We start from the raw sequence: 17,817 nt of genomic DNA on the forward strand, positions 1-17,817 counted from the left end.
CACAGACTAGAACAGCTGAAATTAAAGAAGTAATTCTATGAGCATTCATACCAATAAACGTGAAACTGAACTGGAAACAAATTCCTAGGAACATAATGTGCTAGGAGTGCCTCGAGAAGAAATAGAAAGTCTGCATCTTCAGTAACAGATAAATTGAGCATTAAATTTAACCTGCGTTCAGCACTTGGTTTAACAGGTGAATTCTTCTAAACTTTCAAAGGCTATCTTTCCAATATATAAAAACTAGAGGCCCGGTGCACAAAAATTTGTGCACTCGGGGGGGGGGGGGGTCCTTCAGCCCGGCCTATGCCCTTTCCCAGTCTGGGACCCCTCGGGAGATAACGTTCTGCTGGCTTAGGCCGGCTCCCAGGTGGCAGAGGGCAGGCCCAATCCCTAGGTGCAGCCCCTGGTCGGGCTCAGAGCAGGGCTGATTGGGGAGTTGGGGCACCACCCCCTGTCATGCACAGAGCAGGGCGGATTGGGAGGTTGCGATGCCACCCTCAGTCATGCTCAGGGTAGGGCCGATTGGGGGGTTGGGGCACCGCCCCCTGTCACACTCAAGGCAGGGTCGATGGGGAGGTTGCGGCACCACCCCGTCACGCACAGAGCAGGGTCGATCAGGGGGTTGGGGACCTCCCCCCTGTCACGCACAGAGCAGGGCCCATCAGGGGGTTGGGGACCTCCCCCCTGTCACGCACAGAGCAGGGTGCATCAGGGGGTTGAGCTCCCCCCTGTCACAGAGTAGGGCCAATAGGGGAGTTGGGGCGCCGCCCCCTGTCACACACAGAGCAGGGCGGATCAGGGGTTTGGGGTGCCGCCACTGTCACACTCAGGGCAGGGCTGATGGGGAGGTTGTGGTTCTACCCCATCACACACAGAGCAGGGCCCGTGGGGTAGGGGGGTTGGGGCGCCGCCCTCTATCACCCACACAGAGCAGGGCCGATCAGGGGGTTGGGGTGCCGCCACTCTCACACTCAGGGCAGGGCCGATGGGGAGGTTATGGCTCTACCCCGTCACACACACAGCAGGGCCTGTGGGGTGGGGGGGTTGGGGCGCTGCGCCCTGTCACATACAGAGCCGCAGGGCGATCAGGAGGTTGGGGAGCTCCCCCCATCAGGCACAGAGCAGGGCCGATCAGGGGGTTGGGGAGCCTTCCCCTGTCAGGAACAGAGCAGGGCCGATAGAAAGGTTGTGGCCCCGCCCCCTGTCACACAGAGCCACAGGGCGATCAGGGGGTTTGGGCGCTGCCCCCTGTCATGCTGATCCCGGTGCCGGGAGACCTCACAGCTCCGCTGATCCCGGTGCTGGGAGGCATATTACCCTTTTACTATATAGGATAGAGGCCTGGTGCATGGGTGGGGGCTGGCTGGTTTGCCCTGAAGGGTGTCCCGGATCAGGGTGGGGGTCCCCACTGGGGTGCCTGGCCAACCTGGATGAAGGGATGATGGCTGTTTGCAGCTGGTCACACACCCTTCAGGGTGGGGGTCCCCACTGGGGTGCCTGGCCAGTCTGGGTGAGGGGCTGAGGGCTGTTTTCAGGCTGGGACTGAAGCTCCCAACTGCTCCTTTTTTTCTTTTTTCTTTTTTATTCTGAGCCAGCTTTAGCTCTGAGGCTCCAGCTCTTAGGCCTCCGCTCCTGAAAGCAGGTATCGGGTTTGTTTAGGTTCTACAATCGAAACTCTGTATCAACTCCAGGTCTGAGATCCCGGCTAGCTGAAATCTGGTTTCTGGGGTTTTGTTTAGCTTCTATTTTTGTAACTATGTTTCAAACTGCCAGATCAGAGGCCTGCAGCGGCAGGCGGGAACATTGGAGTCCTCCGTCACTGAAGCAAGCAAGCCTCATGTTAGTTTCAAGCTGCCTGGCTGCCGGCTGCCATTTTGGCTGACAGTTAATTTGCATATCGCCCTGATTAGCCAATGGGAAGGGTAGCGGTCGTACGCCAATTACCATGTTTCTCTTTTATTAGATAGGATATGTAATCAGTTGTGTCCAAACTGGATTTATTAAGGAAAGCAAGAGTGATTTAGCATTAGAAAAAGGTACAAATGTCATTTGTCACAATAGATTCAAGGAAGAAAAATGTGTTACTAGAATGGATGGAGAAAGAAGCATTTGACAACATTCCACACCCATTTGTGATAAAAACCAAACTAGAAATAGAATGAGCTCTTTTGCCTGATGAAAGGCATCTATAAAAACTCTACACAAATATTCTCCATGGGAAACTGAAAAAGCGTTTCCTTTAAAACTAGGAACAAGACAGAAAACGCCCTCTGTGGCTGCTGGCACTCAGCACTACTGGAGATCTAGCAAGGACAACATATGGAAGTAAAAAATCAAAGGCTTTGGAAGGAATAAAATTGTCACTATTCACAGATATTGTTGTCTGCACAAAAGCTCAAAAAATCTACAGGTAATAAGTAGAAACAAGATTTGGCTGTAAGATCAGTTAAAAATCAAATGCATTTCTATACATCATCAATAAATGGTTTAGAAAACAATTTTAAAAAAGAACTCAGCATTTGCAGTAGCAAAATACTTGAGGTACCAAAGAATAAATCTGATGAAAAATTTTAAAAGACCTATATGCAGAAAATCATAAAACTTAGTGAACAAACAACAAAGACCTAAATAGATTCCTATAATATTATAAAGATTTATTTAAAATAATTCAATTCTCCCTGGATCTGTAGATCAACAATTTCATTAAAATACTAAGTTTTTGTGGTACTTGACAAGCTAATTATAGAAAGGCATGAAAAAGCCAGGACAGGCTTATGGAAAGTTAATATGGTCAGGGGGTGGGACTTGCCCCCCAACATCTTCAGTTTATTATAAAGCCTATAGTGATGATTAAGGTGGGAAGAGTCTGAGTAAGGACGGACAGACTAACAAGTGGGATAATCAAAAGACCCTGCACTTATGGCCCTGTGATGCATGATGGGTGACATTTCAGACCAATGGGACTATTTAGAAAACTGTCCAATAACAACTTATAAGTCCATAAAGGGGAAGAGTTGAAATTGGACCCCTGCCCCACGTTAGTCACAAAAAGCCATTCCACTTGGTTTAAGGATTTAAATGTGAAAAGGAAGCTGCTTAAAATTTTAGAAGAATTTTGGTGTCTTGTTTTCCTTAAAGCACGGGTGGGGAATGTCTGGCCCATGGGCCGTAGAAGGCCTGCAAAATCATTTTGTCTGGCCCAGCTAAGGCAGTAGGGATGAGTTAACAGTCTGACCAAACATAACAGGCTACTTTTAAAGATAATTTAAATCCTGAGGTCGTTAGGATTTTTTGAACACCTAATAAAGAATGCACTACCAAAGAAACAACACGTGACTACGTTAATTTTATTATCTTATGTTCATTAAAAGACAAAACAAAACAACTACAGTGGGGCCTTGACTTACGAGTGTCCCAACTAACGAGTTTTTTGAGATACCAGCTGTCTGCCTATTTTTTGCATTGAGTTGACAGAGTAATTTGAGTTAACAAGCTCCTTAACAAGCTCGGTCTCCGAACGAATTAAACTCGTAAGTCAAGGCCCCACTGTATTTCAGAAGAGAAAGCAGGGGAGTTCTGGGTGCTGTTGTGCACATTCGATGTCTTGCCAGCTGCTGAGCCGAAATGTACCCGTACTTACCTTTAAGGAAGGGGGGCAGCCTTTCTCAGTCAAGGGCCATTTGGATATTTATAACATCCACGGGCCGTATAAAATTATCTTTAAAAGTAGCCTGTTATATTTGGTCAGACAATTAACTCACCCCTAATGCCTTGGCAGGGCCAGACCAAATGATTTTGGAGGTCTTATACGGCCCATGGGCTGGACATTCCCCACTTCTCCTTTAAGGAAAACAAGACACCAAACTTTTAGTCCAGCCATAGCTGGACCCCCACCCCCGCACTTACCCTGCAACCCTAAGCACTGGTTCACCTACCACCTCACAGTTTGAAGAGTCTACAAAGCCCCTTTCTCCATTTGAGGTGCCAGGCGGAGATGGCAATTTATTTTATTTATTTTTAAATGTCTGAAGTAGGAAAACAAGGCTGCCCAGCTCGTGTCAGCCCCGACAATAATCCTCAAGGGTTGATCTTGGCCTCCAGCCCTGGCTGAGGGGATAAGAACCCCTGCAGGCCCATGGAAAAGAGGCCCTGAGGATGGCAATGTAAATAAACTTGGCTTCCCAGGGGCTGAGAGGCAAGTCCGCCAGCAGGGCCCAGAGCACATCTAGCATTGGTACCCGCATTGGAAAAATAACGTCACTTTCTCCGCTGGCACACATGGGGTTAAGCACAGCTCCTTTACCAGGGGGACAGGGCACAAAGGAGGGACAAGCCCTTAGGAAGCCACTCCCTGGCACACCAGCCCTGGACCTTCGCCAGGCCCATCAGTGCTCTTAGACTCCTCAATTTTCAGACAAGTTCAATGCTCCTATAGTTCTGGGGCCCCTCTGACACCCCAAGTTCAATGCTCCTATAGCTCTGGGACCCCTCTGACACCCCAAGTTCAATGCTCCTATAGCTCTGGGACCCCTCTGACACCCCAAGTTCAATGCTCCTATAGCTCTGGGACCCCTCTGACACCCCAAGTTCAATGCTCCTATAGCTCTGGGGCCCCTCTGACACCCCAAGTTCAATGCTCCTATAGCTCTGGGACCCCTCTGACACCCCAAGTTCAATGCTCCTATAGCTCTGGGGCCCCTCTGACACCGCAAGTTCAATGCTCCTATAGCTCTGGGACCCCTCTGACACTCCAATGCTCCTATAGCTCTGGGACCCCTCTGACACCCCAAGGTCAATGCTCCTATAGCTCTGGGCCCCCTCTGACACCCCAAGTTCAATGCTCCTATAGCTCTGGGACCCCTCTGCCCCCCCAAGTTCAATGCTCCTATAGCTCTGGGGCCCCTCTGACACCCCAAGTTCAATGCTCCTATAGCTCTGGGGCCCCTCTGACACCCCGAGTTCAATGCTCCTATATCACTGGGACCCACAGCCGGTCAATTCAGTCACCACTTCTGTTGCCACCGCACTGTCTTCACTGCTCCTGACCAGATTCCAAGCCCACGATCACATGTTGCAATCACTCCCTCGCACACATTCTTGCCTGCTTTGCTCATTTCCTTTCTTTAATCATTAGGCACAACCGGAACCCTTGCTAACCCCAACCCTCTGCCTAGTCCACGCCAACACGACCACTTTGGGTCCCTTTTCTCAATGGGGCCTCGGGCAGCTCTGGCAGTGGCCACTGTTCCTGGTGGCTGCTCCCTCGCCCACCGAGCTCTCCGGGGTTATGGAGCTGGTTCAAAGGGCCTGCAGGATGTTTGTAGTTTCAGGACGGAGACAATGAAAGCCTGTCAGAGAGAAGTGGGAGCAGGAAGAGAAAAGTAACAGTGGGAGAGAAGGAAGGCTGCTCTGAGCTGATAACCACTTAGGTTTTCCTGAAGGGGAGGCTAAGGCTCACGGAGTGTATTGCTGTCCTTACACCACGTGTAGAACTGCACTTAACACTGGGTGTAGAACTGCACATACACAGGTATAGAGCTGTCCTTACATGGGGTGTAGAGCTGCCGTTACATGGGGTGTAGAGCTGTACTTACATGAGCATAGAGCTGTACTTACACAGGGTGTAGAACTGCACTTACATGGGGTATAGAACTGCAACTGCACTTACATGGGGTGTAGAGCTATCCTTACCTGGGATGTAGAACTGCATTTACACGGGATATAGAATGGCACTTACATGGGGTGTAGAGCTGTCCTTACACGGGGTGTAGAATTCTACTTACATGGGGTATAGAATTACACTTACACAGAGTGTAGAACTGCACTTACATGGGGTGTAGAACTGCAACTGCACTTACATGGGGTGTAGAACTGCAACTGCACTTACATGGGGTGTAGAGCTGTCCTTACACAGGGTATAGAACTGTATTACAAGGAGTGTGGAACTGTACCTATATGGGGTGTAGAACTGCACTTACACAGGGTGTAGAATTGTCCTTACACGGAGTGTAGAACTGCACTTACATGGGGTGTAGAACTGCAACTGCACTTACATGGGGTGTAGAACTGCAACTGCACTTACATGGGGTGTAGAGCTGTCCTTACATGGGGTATAGAACTGTATTACATGGAGTGTGGAACTGCACTTACACGGGGTGTAGAATTGTCCTTACACGGAGTGTAGAACTGCATTTACACGGGGTGTAGAACTGTCTTTACACAGGGTGTAGAGCTGTCCTTACATGGTATATAGAACTGTATTACATGGAGTGTGGAGCTGTCCTTACATGGGGTATAGATCTGTACTTACATGGAGTGTACAACTATCCTTACACAGGGTGTAGAGCTGTACTTACATGGAGTGTGGAACTGTACTTAAGCAACGGACACTTTTTTGGGGGTCTGGGTCTCTCTCTCTCTCTCTGAAAGGAGAAGTTCTAAAATAAAGCCCAGGACTTAAGTAGTTAGACCTGGTTTGGGGCTTCAGTTCTGTCACTTAACCAGCTGCCTGACCCTGAGCCTCAGTTTCTTTGTCTGTAAACGGGGCTCCTGTGACCACCTGGCTGGGAGTGTGGCTCTGACGATTGCCATGGGCCGTGTCTGCATTTGCTTCCTGAAGCTCAGCACCTCCACCCCTGGCCCCTGGTGACCTCGAACATGTGGTACAAAGCACCGGCGTTTACATAGGAACCCCACTGGCTGTGATTCACGGAGGCTGATTTTTCTAGAAAGTTGCTCAATTTGTGTTTCCACTGGTTCTTTGAAGCCTCTTCCTGGATGCGGGGGAGACGAGGCGCTGAGTGCACCTCTTAGCGCTCCTGCTCGGAGGCAGCTGCAGCGAATTATTTCATTTTTGGAGCGAGATGAAATAATTGCCGCCGGCACAGCAAGCCCACCTCTCCCCGGGCAGCACGAAGGGAAGCTCAAAAGCACCTCTGGTCCTGAGGGCCCGCAGGGGAGGGAGGGACAGGAGTCCGTGCTGAGCCAGGTGTCCCTGCAGGAACCCACACCCGCCCCGCGACGCTGATGCCACTTCCTGCCGCAGGTGCCCCGCGATGCAGATGCCACTTCCTGCCGCAGGTGCCCCGCGATGCAGATGCCACTTCCTGCCGCAGGTGCCCCGCGATGCAGATGCCACTGGCTCCCGCTCCCTGGAGGTCCGCATGTCCAGGTGCTCCCAGCGGAGTCGGGAAGCTCCTTCACCTGGGGAGACGAGGCGGACAGGTGCCTGTCGAGGCCCCTGGGAATGTGGGGGGGATCTTTAGGTGGAAACAGACAGGCTTGTCTCTCTTCATTCAGAAAAAGAAAGATTGTCACGCTGAGTGAGCCGTGCTCCGTGAGGACTCCCACGGCGGCTGCCGCGTGCTGATTCCGTGAGGAAGGTGCCTGGTGGGTTTGTGCGAAGTCCTCTGAGGGGAAGATTTCTGTGGCCGTGGCCCTCCCGGCTCGTCCGCACCTGCCGGGGCTCTGCTCAGTCTGCCCAGTTCTCCTCCCGCGTCCCGACCGCCCAGGTCCGGGCGCTCCGCTCCTTCCCGAGGCCCTGGGAGAGCTGGACCGGCCCATAGCAACAGCTGTTGCTATGATTCTTATTTATTGCTAACCAAGCTCATCTTTTTTTCAAAAGGATTGAGGTGGATTCCTAAAATACTGTACATAAAAGATTAAAACTAAGTACAGCAGCCCCCCTCCCGGTCCAGCTCCACTTCCCGTGGACTGTTACCCACGGCCACCGAGGCCCAGAAATATTGAAGGGAGGATCCCAGAAATAAGCAATGGACACGTGTGTGGAGCCGCGGGTGAGATCTCCCGAGTCCCACTCAGTTCCACGCAGGACCTGGCCCCTCCCTTGGCCGCATCCCTGCTCCAGGGGCCCCGCCCGAGGGCACTGAGGAGCCTCTTGGCCTCAGCTAGACGGTGTGGCCTTGCAGGCTTGTGCTCACATCACCCCGACCTTACATGACGCCACAACAACCCCAAAGCACCAGAGCAGCGAGGCTGGCAGTTCCCATGCGTCCAGGAGAAGCCGGAAAGTGCTTCGGTCAGGTCAGCAGCAGCCTGACGTCACCAGCCCTGTCGCTCCCCGCCCTTCTGTCGCCACCGGGGTTTAACGCCACCTGGATGCTCACCAGGATTGTTAATGTTTTCAAGTGATCTGGTTACAAAGCTCCATTGGCTTTAGACGGTCTTCCTCCAATCCCCATTTTCCCGCAAGTCCCATTATTTTTAGCTGGTGTTTGCAGAATGCAAGAGAAATGCACGTATAGTGTTACATCTGAAATGCCTATGTTGGGTAATAACATTCACATACACATTTAAAATAAACAAACAAAAACTCCCTAACTCTGTCTCCACGCCTGCCTTCTCCCCACTCAGTGCCCTCTGCATCCACAAGGCCAGGAGCGAATGTGCCAGCAGCGTCAGAACTGACGCGGTGTCTTATTCTGACACTGACCAGCTGTGAACCCGGGTGACTTCACTCCCTGAGCTCCGTCTCCTCATCTGTGACACAAGGAGGGAGGGAAGGCCTTTCTGGAAACCGGCCAGGGAGCAGGCAATCTCAGTGAGCACACTTGGTCACAGCAGCTGGGTGTCCTGCGAGTGGCCTTTCCCAAGGACAGCGCTTCCTCACAGGGACCAGGCATCACCTGTGCAGGTGCCCAGGGCCGGAACCTCCAGGGTGGGGCTGAAGCCAATGACCCTTTCAGAATGCCCACAGGTGACGCCTGGCTCCACTGCTGCAGAGAGGAGGCTTGTTCTGACTTCCCTTGTTCTGACTCACACCCAGCAAGCAGCTGGGGGCCCTGGGGGGAGAATGCCTGGTCTACTTGACAGCTGGAAATACCCAATTGAAATTCTGTGCCTATTAATATGCTCCAATTGCTGAGCCTCAGCTTCCTCATCTGTAAAATGGACATAATAACAGCCCGTGTCACAGACCTGCAGCACGGATTGTCAGATGTTCCGTGGAGCATGCTCAGAGCAGCGGCTGGTGCAGAGCAGCTCTTGGAGTGATGCTGCTGGTGTGCATCAGGCTCTCTGAGGTTGGTTCCTGTGACTCTGCCCTGGAAGGCCAGTGCTGCTCAGTGTGCACAGAAGCAGCTGCAGGAAGACCCGAAGAGTGGCTAGCTCACCACACTACCCGAGGGTTGTCTGAGCGACTGTCGGTGCCTGACCAGTGTCCAGTAATGCTCCCTCGGCCAGCGTAGCCCTCAAACACCAGAGGTCTATGAACCGTCAGTGGGAAACCACGCACGGGGAAGGAACGCCTGGCCACCCGCCTAGGAAGTCTATTGCTGGACTAACTTGGATTGTAAGAGAGCCTGCAACTTCAGAGCATCAAGAGGATTAGGAGGGGGCCTTGAGCATCTGCAGAAGTGGCGCCAAACATTATTCATTCAACAAACATCTATCCAGCGTCAACACGTGCCAGACCACAAATAAGATCTGAGGCTGAAACCGACCAGGGTAGTGATGTACTTGTGACAGGTGCTAGGACAGCAGGACACAGGGACCACAGGAAGGGGCGTGGAGGAGAGGACCTTGAACGTGAGGCAGGAGAGACAATGTCAGAGTCAAGAGCTAACTGGAGCGAGCACCAGGGTAAGAGGCTCTCTGCTCTGCTCCTCTCCGACGGCTGTGGCACGAGGCGGCTTCTTCGCCCACTCTGAGGGGCGCCGCTTCGGGCTTCACAGCGAGAGCAGGTCACCTCTTCCTTGAAGCTGACTCCCAGGCCTACTGGCTCCCCACCCTGTGGTCCTGTCCTGGCACACACAGTGGGACTCCCAGAATCTGGCCCTCGGCTGCCCTTGCCTGGCCCGTCACCAAGGAAACAGAAGAGGCCTGTGGGAGGTGGGCACAGGTGCACAGACGCAAGCTCCACCCTCGTGGGAACCAAATCCACACCAAATCCACATCAAATCCACACCAAAAATCCACACCAAAATCCACATCAAATCCACACCAAAATCCACATCGAAATCCACATCAAAATCCACACCAAAATCCACATCAAATCCACACCAAAATCCACATCAAATCCACACCAAAATCCACACCAAAATTCACACCAAAATCCACATCAAATCCACACCAAAATCCACACCAAAATCCACATTGAAATCCACACCGAAATCCATATCAAATCCACACCAAATTCCACACCAAATCCACACCAAAATCCACATCAAAATCTACACCAAAATCCACACCGAAATCCATATCAAATCCACACCAAAATCCGCATCGAAATCCACATCAAAATCCACACCAAAATCCACATCAAATCCACATCGAAATCCACATCAAATCCACACCAAAATCCACATTGAAATCCACACCGAAATCCACATCAAATCCACATCGAAATCCACACCGAAATCCACACCGAAATCCACACTGAAATCCACATCAAATCCACACCAAAATCCACACCAAAATCCACATCAAATCCACACCAAAATCTACATCAAATCCACACCAAAATCCACACCAAAATCCACATCAAAATCTACACCAAAATCCACACCAAAATCCATATCAAATCCACACCAAAATCCACATCAAATCCACACCAAAATTCACATCGAAATCCACACCAAAATCCACATCAAATCCACACCAAAATCCACATCGAAATCCACATCAAAATCCACACCAAAATCCACATCAAATCCACATTGAAATCAACACCAAAATCCACATTAAAATCCACACCAAAATCCACATCAAAATCTACACCAAAATCCACAGAAATCCATATCAAATTCACACCAAAATCCACACCGAAATCCACATCAAATCCACACCGGAATTCACACTGAAATCCGCATTGAAATTCACATCGAAATCTACTGACAACTTTATCATTGTTGACAGCATTTTGAATGAAGCAAAGAACTTAACCAAATATATGAAAGGTCTGTTTTGTAAATCACAAATGGACAGCAGATTTTAAAAGTTGCTTTTCTGATCATCCAGAAAAGACCATGTTTATTTCATAGTAAACAGCATGTGGGTGAGATGGGCCACCGCCAGGAGGCCGGGCAGGCACACTGCAGGGGGCTCTCAGGGGAAGGACAGCCACCAGCGGGCGAGGCTGTGGGGGCCCAGCAGAGCCAGCAGCTGCCAGGAGCGGGCAGGGCGGGGCGGGGCAGGGCGGGGCTTGGGAGGGGAAGCAGAGGGGACAGGCAGTGACTCCGGCCTTCCAAGGAGTCACCATGACGGGTGAATCCTGCCCGCTGCAAACAGCGTGTTCACTTACATCAGCTCATGGCCATTCACCAAATGAGCAGAGGTTTAGATGCGAGTCCTCTGTGTCCACATCATGTCAGGGAGAGCAGAGAGGGGCAGGGCCAGCCTACAAGCAGGGCCGAGCCCAGCCCTGCCAAGGAGCACAGACCTCACAGGGAGTGGGGGGTGGGGGGTGCGGGTGGGACATTGGGGCAGGGTATAGAATTCAGGGGTGTGAGACGGGCCTGGGGCACAGCTGGGATGCTGACAGGCAGAGATAGGCACCGAGTGGGCAGTCGTGCGGGCGAGGTAGGGGCTGGAGGTGGCCCTCGCGGGAGTGTCTGAGGTGCAGGGAACCTGCGGATGATGAGGCTGGAAGGAGAGCTCATGGCCAGGCCAGGGCCCCAAGCACGGGGTGTACACGGAAGCTGGGTAAATAATGGGGGGCCTTCGTGTGTGCACTTATTCTTTCATTCATTCACCAAAAATGTACTAACCCTCCGTTGTTATGGGTTCACTCAGCGAGATAGACCACCGACTCAGAATTTAAATTTAAGAGCCTTTATTAAGCTGGCCAGCTGACTACAGTTACAGCACCCTGCCGAAGCAGAGGCTGAACTGCAGCGCCGACTGCAAGAGTTACATTTTATTATTAAATTCTGTGGAGGCCCAGAGAAAATGTGTCTTTCAAATTCTGGGCCCCCCAATATGGAGGAAACTCTATTTATTTGTACTTTTTCCAGTCCTTTGTCTCCCAAATTTGGAATGAGACTCCCGGGCCTTCTGAGAAAGAAGGCCTGCCTGCTGGGAAGGGGCCATGAGACCATATCTCAAGGCCTGGCCTGATGTCAGTACCTTCCTATCTGTGTGTTCTAGGAACAGACAGCACAGCATGACCCGTCTGGCCAAGGCGCCAGATATGCAGCCCAGCACATCGTCAGCGGGCAGCCCCTGCTGTCCCACCGGCTGGAGGAAGATGGAGGCTGCGGCCTGGCCCCTGGGAGCCGGGAATGGCAGTGGGAGGGCTCACTTGGCAGGTGGCATCGGCTCATCAGGCTAAGCCAGGGCCTCTGGCTGCCATGGGGAGGAAGCACCATCAGTGCTGCTCGGGGGGGGAGGGGAGGGCAGGGTGTTAGGAAAGCGGCTGGAGCAGGGGTGGTGGTGGGCGGGACAGAACCGCTGCCCCTGCCCGCCCTGCAGCAGGCCCCGGTCACACGTGGGCAGCATAGTCAGAGGACTGGCGCCTGGAGTCGTCCTCCTCTTCCCGCCCTCTGGGCAGTTCCTTCAGCTGCTCTGGAGGCTCCCGGTAGATGGACCGATTCCTGCGGCCGTGAGGACAGAGGGAAGGTGTGCCCCAGAGCCGGGCAGTGCCCCTCAGGGCCTGCCAGCCCCACCCAGTGCCCCTGGCCGAAGGGCGGGCTCAGAGAGGACAGGAAGGGGCCCAGGCTTGTTCCTCCCGTGAGCTGAGGGACCCGCCAGGGACAAAGGTTCTGGCCACACTGGGCCCTGGCCCCCACCGGCAGCCCTGTCCTGAGATCCACGGGCCTTGGCCAGGTCTGGGGCTGCTGTGCTGATAAAAACGACAGCTGTCCCGGTGTGAGGAGCTGGGGCCACCTTCCCCACCTGCCCAGACCGTGCCGCTGGCGGCCCACACTCACGGCCTGGTCTCCTCCTCTTCGCCCTTCTCCCGGCAGCAGCAGCAATAGACCAGGACGCCTATGATGATGAGGGCCGCCACCACGCCGCCCGCGATGCCCGCGTACAGGGCCACGTTCATGGAGGCTGCAAGGGACCGAGCAGCTGCACTGCCCGAGCCCAGCGAGCCGGACGGGGCCCAGCTGGAGGGCTGAGCACCCCGGGAGGCCCCACAGCCAGGGTCCCAGTCCCTCCACCCCCACCCCTGCCCCCTCACCCCTGGGATCCCGGTCCTCCAGCCCAGGGAGCAGCCTGGGGGCACCGTGAGGCCTGGCCTGGTGGGAGCGCCAGCCAGGACTGGGGATGCTCTTCCGCATGGAGACGCGGACAGGACAAGGACGATGGCCCTGGCTCTGTGGCCGCCTCCCTGTGCTCCCCGGGCCCGGAGTCCTCAGCGTCAGTGAGGCAGTCCTCCTCCAGCTCTACCTGAGCTGGGAGTGGCCCACCCCAAAGGATGGGGCCCGGACCACGGCAGCTCTGGTGCCGCCCGGCCACTGGCTGGGCAGGTCTCCAGGCACCAGCGTCCTGGGCGCTGCTTCCAAAGAAGCAAGGGAGCTGGACTGGCCTCCAGGCAGTGGGCTGTGCAGGGCGTCTGGCGGCCGCTCCCCCCCCCCCCCCCCCCCCAGCCACCGGCCACCGGCCCCGGCAGCGGCACCTCCCCTCCCCGCCCCCACACTCGGCTGCTCTTACGAGGCCTGACGGTCAGGGTGATGTTGCAGGACTCGGTCCCCACCTCGTTGCTGGAGGTGCAGACGTAGTAGCCGGACATGTCCGTGGAGATGTTCTTCAGCGTCAGGGTGTGCCCCGCGCCTGGGAGGGAAGGCCCGGCGTGAGCAGGCGCCAGGCGGAGGGGAAGCGGGCGCAGCTGCAGGCCGGGGCCTGGGCCCGGAGGAGCCCCGCAGCTGCAGGCCGGGGCCTGGGCCCGGAGAAGCCCGGCAGCTGCAGGCCGGGGCCTGGGCGCGGAGAAGCCCGGCAGCTGCAGGCCGGGGCCTGGGCGCGGAGAAGCCCGGCAGCTGCAGGCCGGGGCCTGGGCCCGGAGGAGCCCCGCAGCTGCAGGCCGGGGCCTGGGCCGGAGGAGCCCCGCAGCTGCAGGCCGGCCTCGCCTGGGCCCGGAGGAGCCCCGCAGCTGCAGGCCGGGGCCTGGGCCCGGAGGAGCCCCGCAGCTGCAGGCCGGGGCCTGGGCCGGGGAAGCCCGGCAGCTGCAGGCCGGGGCCTGGGCCGGGGAAGCCCGGCAGCTGCAGGCCGGGGCCTGGGCCGGAGGAGCCCCGCAGCTGCAGGCCGGGGCCTGGGCCCGGAGGAGCCCCGCAGCTGCAGGCCGGGGCCTGGGCCCGGAGGAGCCCCGCAGCTGCAGGCCGGGGCCTGGGCCGGGGAAGCCCGGCAGCTGCAGGCCGGGGCCTGGGCCGGAGGAGCCCCGCAGCTGCAGGCCGGGGCCTGGGCCGGGGAAGCCCGGCAGCTGCAGGCCGGGGCCTGGGCCGGAGGAGCCCCGCAGCTGCAGGCCGGGGCCTGGGCCGGAGGAGCCCCGCAGCTGCAGGCCGGGGCCTGGGCCGGAGGAGCCCGGCAGCTGCAGGCCGGGCCGGCTCCCGCGCAGTGGGCGCTGCGGGCAGCGTGCGCTTACTCACGGTGTGGCCCTGGGCGGCAACAGCTTCACTGCGCCTCGGTTTCCTTATTTCTGAGCGCGGTGCCTGCCTCGCGGACACGGTGGGCATCAGCCGAGGCGCCGGTCACTCAGGCCCACACAGAAGGCCCGACTGGCGGGCGCTCTGGACACACCCTGTACACACGCGCCACCTGAAAATTCTGATGAGGCGTCACTATGACCCCCTCCATGACCTTCAGAAACTGAACCCGTAGCTGGGACTCGTGTGGAGGAAGCTTTAGAAATCAGTATGTGAGCACGTGTGTGTGTGTGTATGTGTGTGTATATGTGAGTGTGGTGTGTGTCTGATGTGTTCATGAGTGTGTATACATGAGTGTGAGTGTGTGGTGTGTGTGTATATCTATATATGTGAGTGTGTATGTGAGCGTGTATGTGTATATGTGAGTGTGAGTGAGAGTGTGTGTGTATATGTGTGTGTGGTGTTTGTGTGTATGTGTGGTGTGCGAAGGTGGTGTAATCATGAGTTTATATATGTGAGTGTGTGAGTGTGTATGCATATAATGTGAGTGTGTACATGAGTGTTTGTATTGTGTGAATGTGAGTATATGTGTATATATGTAAGTGTATGTGGAGTTTGGATGTGTGAGTATGTATGTGAATATACATGTGTAATTATGAGTGTATGGTGTGTGTAGATGTGTGTATGCATGTATATGTGAGTGTGTGTTGTGTGAGTGTGTATATGTGGATGTATGTGGCGTGTTAATGTGTAGATGTGAGTGTGTGATTGTGTATATGTGAGTGTGTGTGGTATGTGAGTGTATGCAGTGTGTTGGTGTATATGTGTATATGTATGTGTGGTGTGTGTGTATATGTGAATGTGTGTGTTATGTGGGTGTATGCAGTGTGTTAGTGTGTATGTGTATATGTGAGTGTGTATATGTGAGTATGTGTGGTGTGTGAGTGTGTATATGTGAGTGTGTGTAAGTGAGTGTGTGTGGTTTGTGAGTGTATGCAGTGTGTTAGTGTGTATGTGTATATGTGAGTGTGTATATGTGAGTGTGTGTGGTGTATGAGTGTGTATAAGTGTGTGTATCTGGGAGGAGGGTGGGGGGCAGCTGTCTGTCTCGACTCTTCACTGTCCACCCTTCCGTGGCCATTTAACTGTGGGAGCCGCAGCTTCGTGTCAGGGTGAGGGGAGGGGGGAGTGCTACCCGACCCGCCTGAACTCAGGGGAGGCCCGAATGTGCTCAGGAGCGGCCTTCCTGCCGAGTCCCGGCCCTGTGTGTGTGCACCTTGGGAGGAGAGCGGGTGTCACTGTATTTGTATGTCCTGTCCTCTGAGACGCTCTGCTGTGACTGCGGTTTTGAGAGGAGGGTCAGGAGGCCTTCGTCCTCTCCCCTGTGGCAGAACTAGCCTGTGTGGCCCTGCTGCCACCAGGAGGGCGCACTCCGTCCTGAGGGGACGGCCTACATGCAAATAGGACCGCCCGCCGCCGCCAGACATCCCAGGGGCGGCCGTGGTCTCCAGTAAGGAGTCCAGACTCCGCAGCGCGGTCCCCGGACCGGGCCTGGTCCTGCCCCCCTCCAGCCTGCCGCCTGCCCTGCCCTGGCGCCAGCCTCCCCCGCCCGTGCCACTCTCGCCAGATTGTATTCCTGGGTCTGGACGAACCATCAATGCGCTTCCTCAGGGAGGAGGTCCCTGGTTCTGCTGAAGCGACTGACTCTCCTGAAGTCACAAAACTACGAAATGACGAGCCGTTAGCAAACATCCTGCTTCAGGTCCAAGCAGGCGGCGAGGCCCCCATTTCCCAGGGAAGACAGACGGCGCAGCGGGGGCGGCAGGGACCGGAGCCCCCAGTGGCTGCCGTGGAGTTTATAGAAGGGAGTGTGATCGCCCCGCAGGGTCGCGGAGTTCCGCGAGGAGCAGAATAAGATGAAAACCACCCTTGCTCCCACCAGCTGGAATAGCAGCGGGTGTTCCCTGTGCTCATTCCCCTAAAACTCTGGGCGCCCACAGCTCGGGGTGCTCTCTGGAATACGGCTCATGCGATGCTCACATACTGAAGAGACCATGACTAGAACGGGTTTAGAAATCAGAGTTAAGGGCAAATTTTTTTTTTAACAACAGAACTCTCGTAGCTTCTGATATGCTAATGAGCACTGGGTGGCGAGGGTGTAATGGTCTCATTTTCTAAACTAATGGGATTTTTAAAAAGAGGCAACTTGAAGGAACCCACTTTGGGAAATGCTCTACGACCTGGACATACTTCCAGGCGAATCAGGTTCCCTGCCTGAGCGGCTGGAGCTGGGGCTGCGCTCGGTGCACAGCGCGGGGATGGAGGGAAGGCTTGTTTGGGGCACGGACCCGGGCTTCCTACTCGAGTCAGCACCCCTCCCCGGCTCCTCAAGCAAACAGTGGGCATTGGCGGCTGCCCAGTGCACACCCGGGGCGGAGACCTGCTCTGATTCCCACTCGGGGCTCCCCAAACCCCCTTTCTGGAAAGGACCTGATCGCTCTGAAGCTGTTTCTGCTGCAATGGTGACCCCTTGTGGTCAAGATGGGAAACGCACAGGACAGCGGCTCCGCTGAGCAGCCTGGTCTCCAGGGCACTGAAGTCAGTTGACAAGAGTTAACTTTCCTGTCCACAGCTTGGCTGCTGCCTCTGGCCTCCATGATCTTCCCTGGCTGCTGGGAGCAGGGCCCACGCCCACCCCTCAACTTCCTCCCTGTAGTGCTCCAGCCCCCAGAACCGCCCCCCCTCCCTCCCTCTCTCCCTCCCTCCCTCCTGGATATCAAATTCCCGCTCCTTCCGTGCGTGGCACCCTGGCTTACAGAGCATGTTCAGAGGTACCCGACACGGGCTCTCCTCGTGCCCTCCTCACAGCCTTCGGGGAGGGCGATGGAACAAGGCCGGGCGGGACTACAGCAGGTGGAGAGTCAGGACCCCGTCTCGTGTGCTGATCCCAGCTTCCCCGCCCTCCCTGCCGGCTCCGCCAAAGGAAGCCGTCTCTAACCTGGGCAGGGGAGCCCTGCTCTGTCGTCCACCGTGGCCTGAAATGCTTATGTGAGAAACGGGTTTCGTCTGGCCCCGCAGGAAGCAGCGGGACAGGCTCTGCACGGCTCTGAGGCGGGAACGCCACCCACCACAGCCCGGCACCAGGCGCCGCTCCTGTTGGCACCCCGCCAGCCCACTCCTCCCTGTCACTCCCAGGTCCCGAGTCTGACTGGCAGGTGAAGCTTTCAGAAGCGGGCAAGTGCACTTCCCTTAACCTCCTCGTGTCCTCGGCTCT

The 17,817-nt window shown here is 55.3% G+C and overlaps 1 protein-coding gene and 1 non-coding gene across 2 annotated transcripts in view; both read right to left on the reverse strand.

The window, feature by feature from the left end:
- Window positions 1–4,022: 4,022 nt before the first annotated feature.
- On the reverse strand, window positions 4,023–4,152 carry LOC118673840. The gene has a single exon (XR_004973506.1).
- A 7,921-nt stretch (window positions 4,153–12,073) lies between these two features.
- The window catches only part of GPA33 (glycoprotein A33), a 41,381-nt gene continuing 35,637 nt past the window's right edge, over window positions 12,074–17,817 (reverse strand). Inside the window, exons 6-8 of the mRNA XM_036343807.1 lie at window positions 13,618–13,737; window positions 12,891–13,014; window positions 12,074–12,554 (exon numbers count right to left, since the gene is read on the reverse strand). Of these exons, the coding sequence (XP_036199700.1) occupies window positions 12,443–12,554; window positions 12,891–13,014; window positions 13,618–13,737 (356 nt within the window). The 3' untranslated portion in view covers window positions 12,074–12,442. The remainder of the gene's footprint in view (window positions 12,555–12,890; window positions 13,015–13,617; window positions 13,738–17,817) is intronic.

The sequence above is a fragment of the Myotis myotis genome, unplaced genomic scaffold (assembly GCF_014108235.1).
Source record: "Myotis myotis isolate mMyoMyo1 unplaced genomic scaffold, mMyoMyo1.p scaffold_m19_p_18, whole genome shotgun sequence".
Taxonomy (NCBI): domain Eukaryota; kingdom Metazoa; phylum Chordata; class Mammalia; order Chiroptera; family Vespertilionidae; genus Myotis; species Myotis myotis.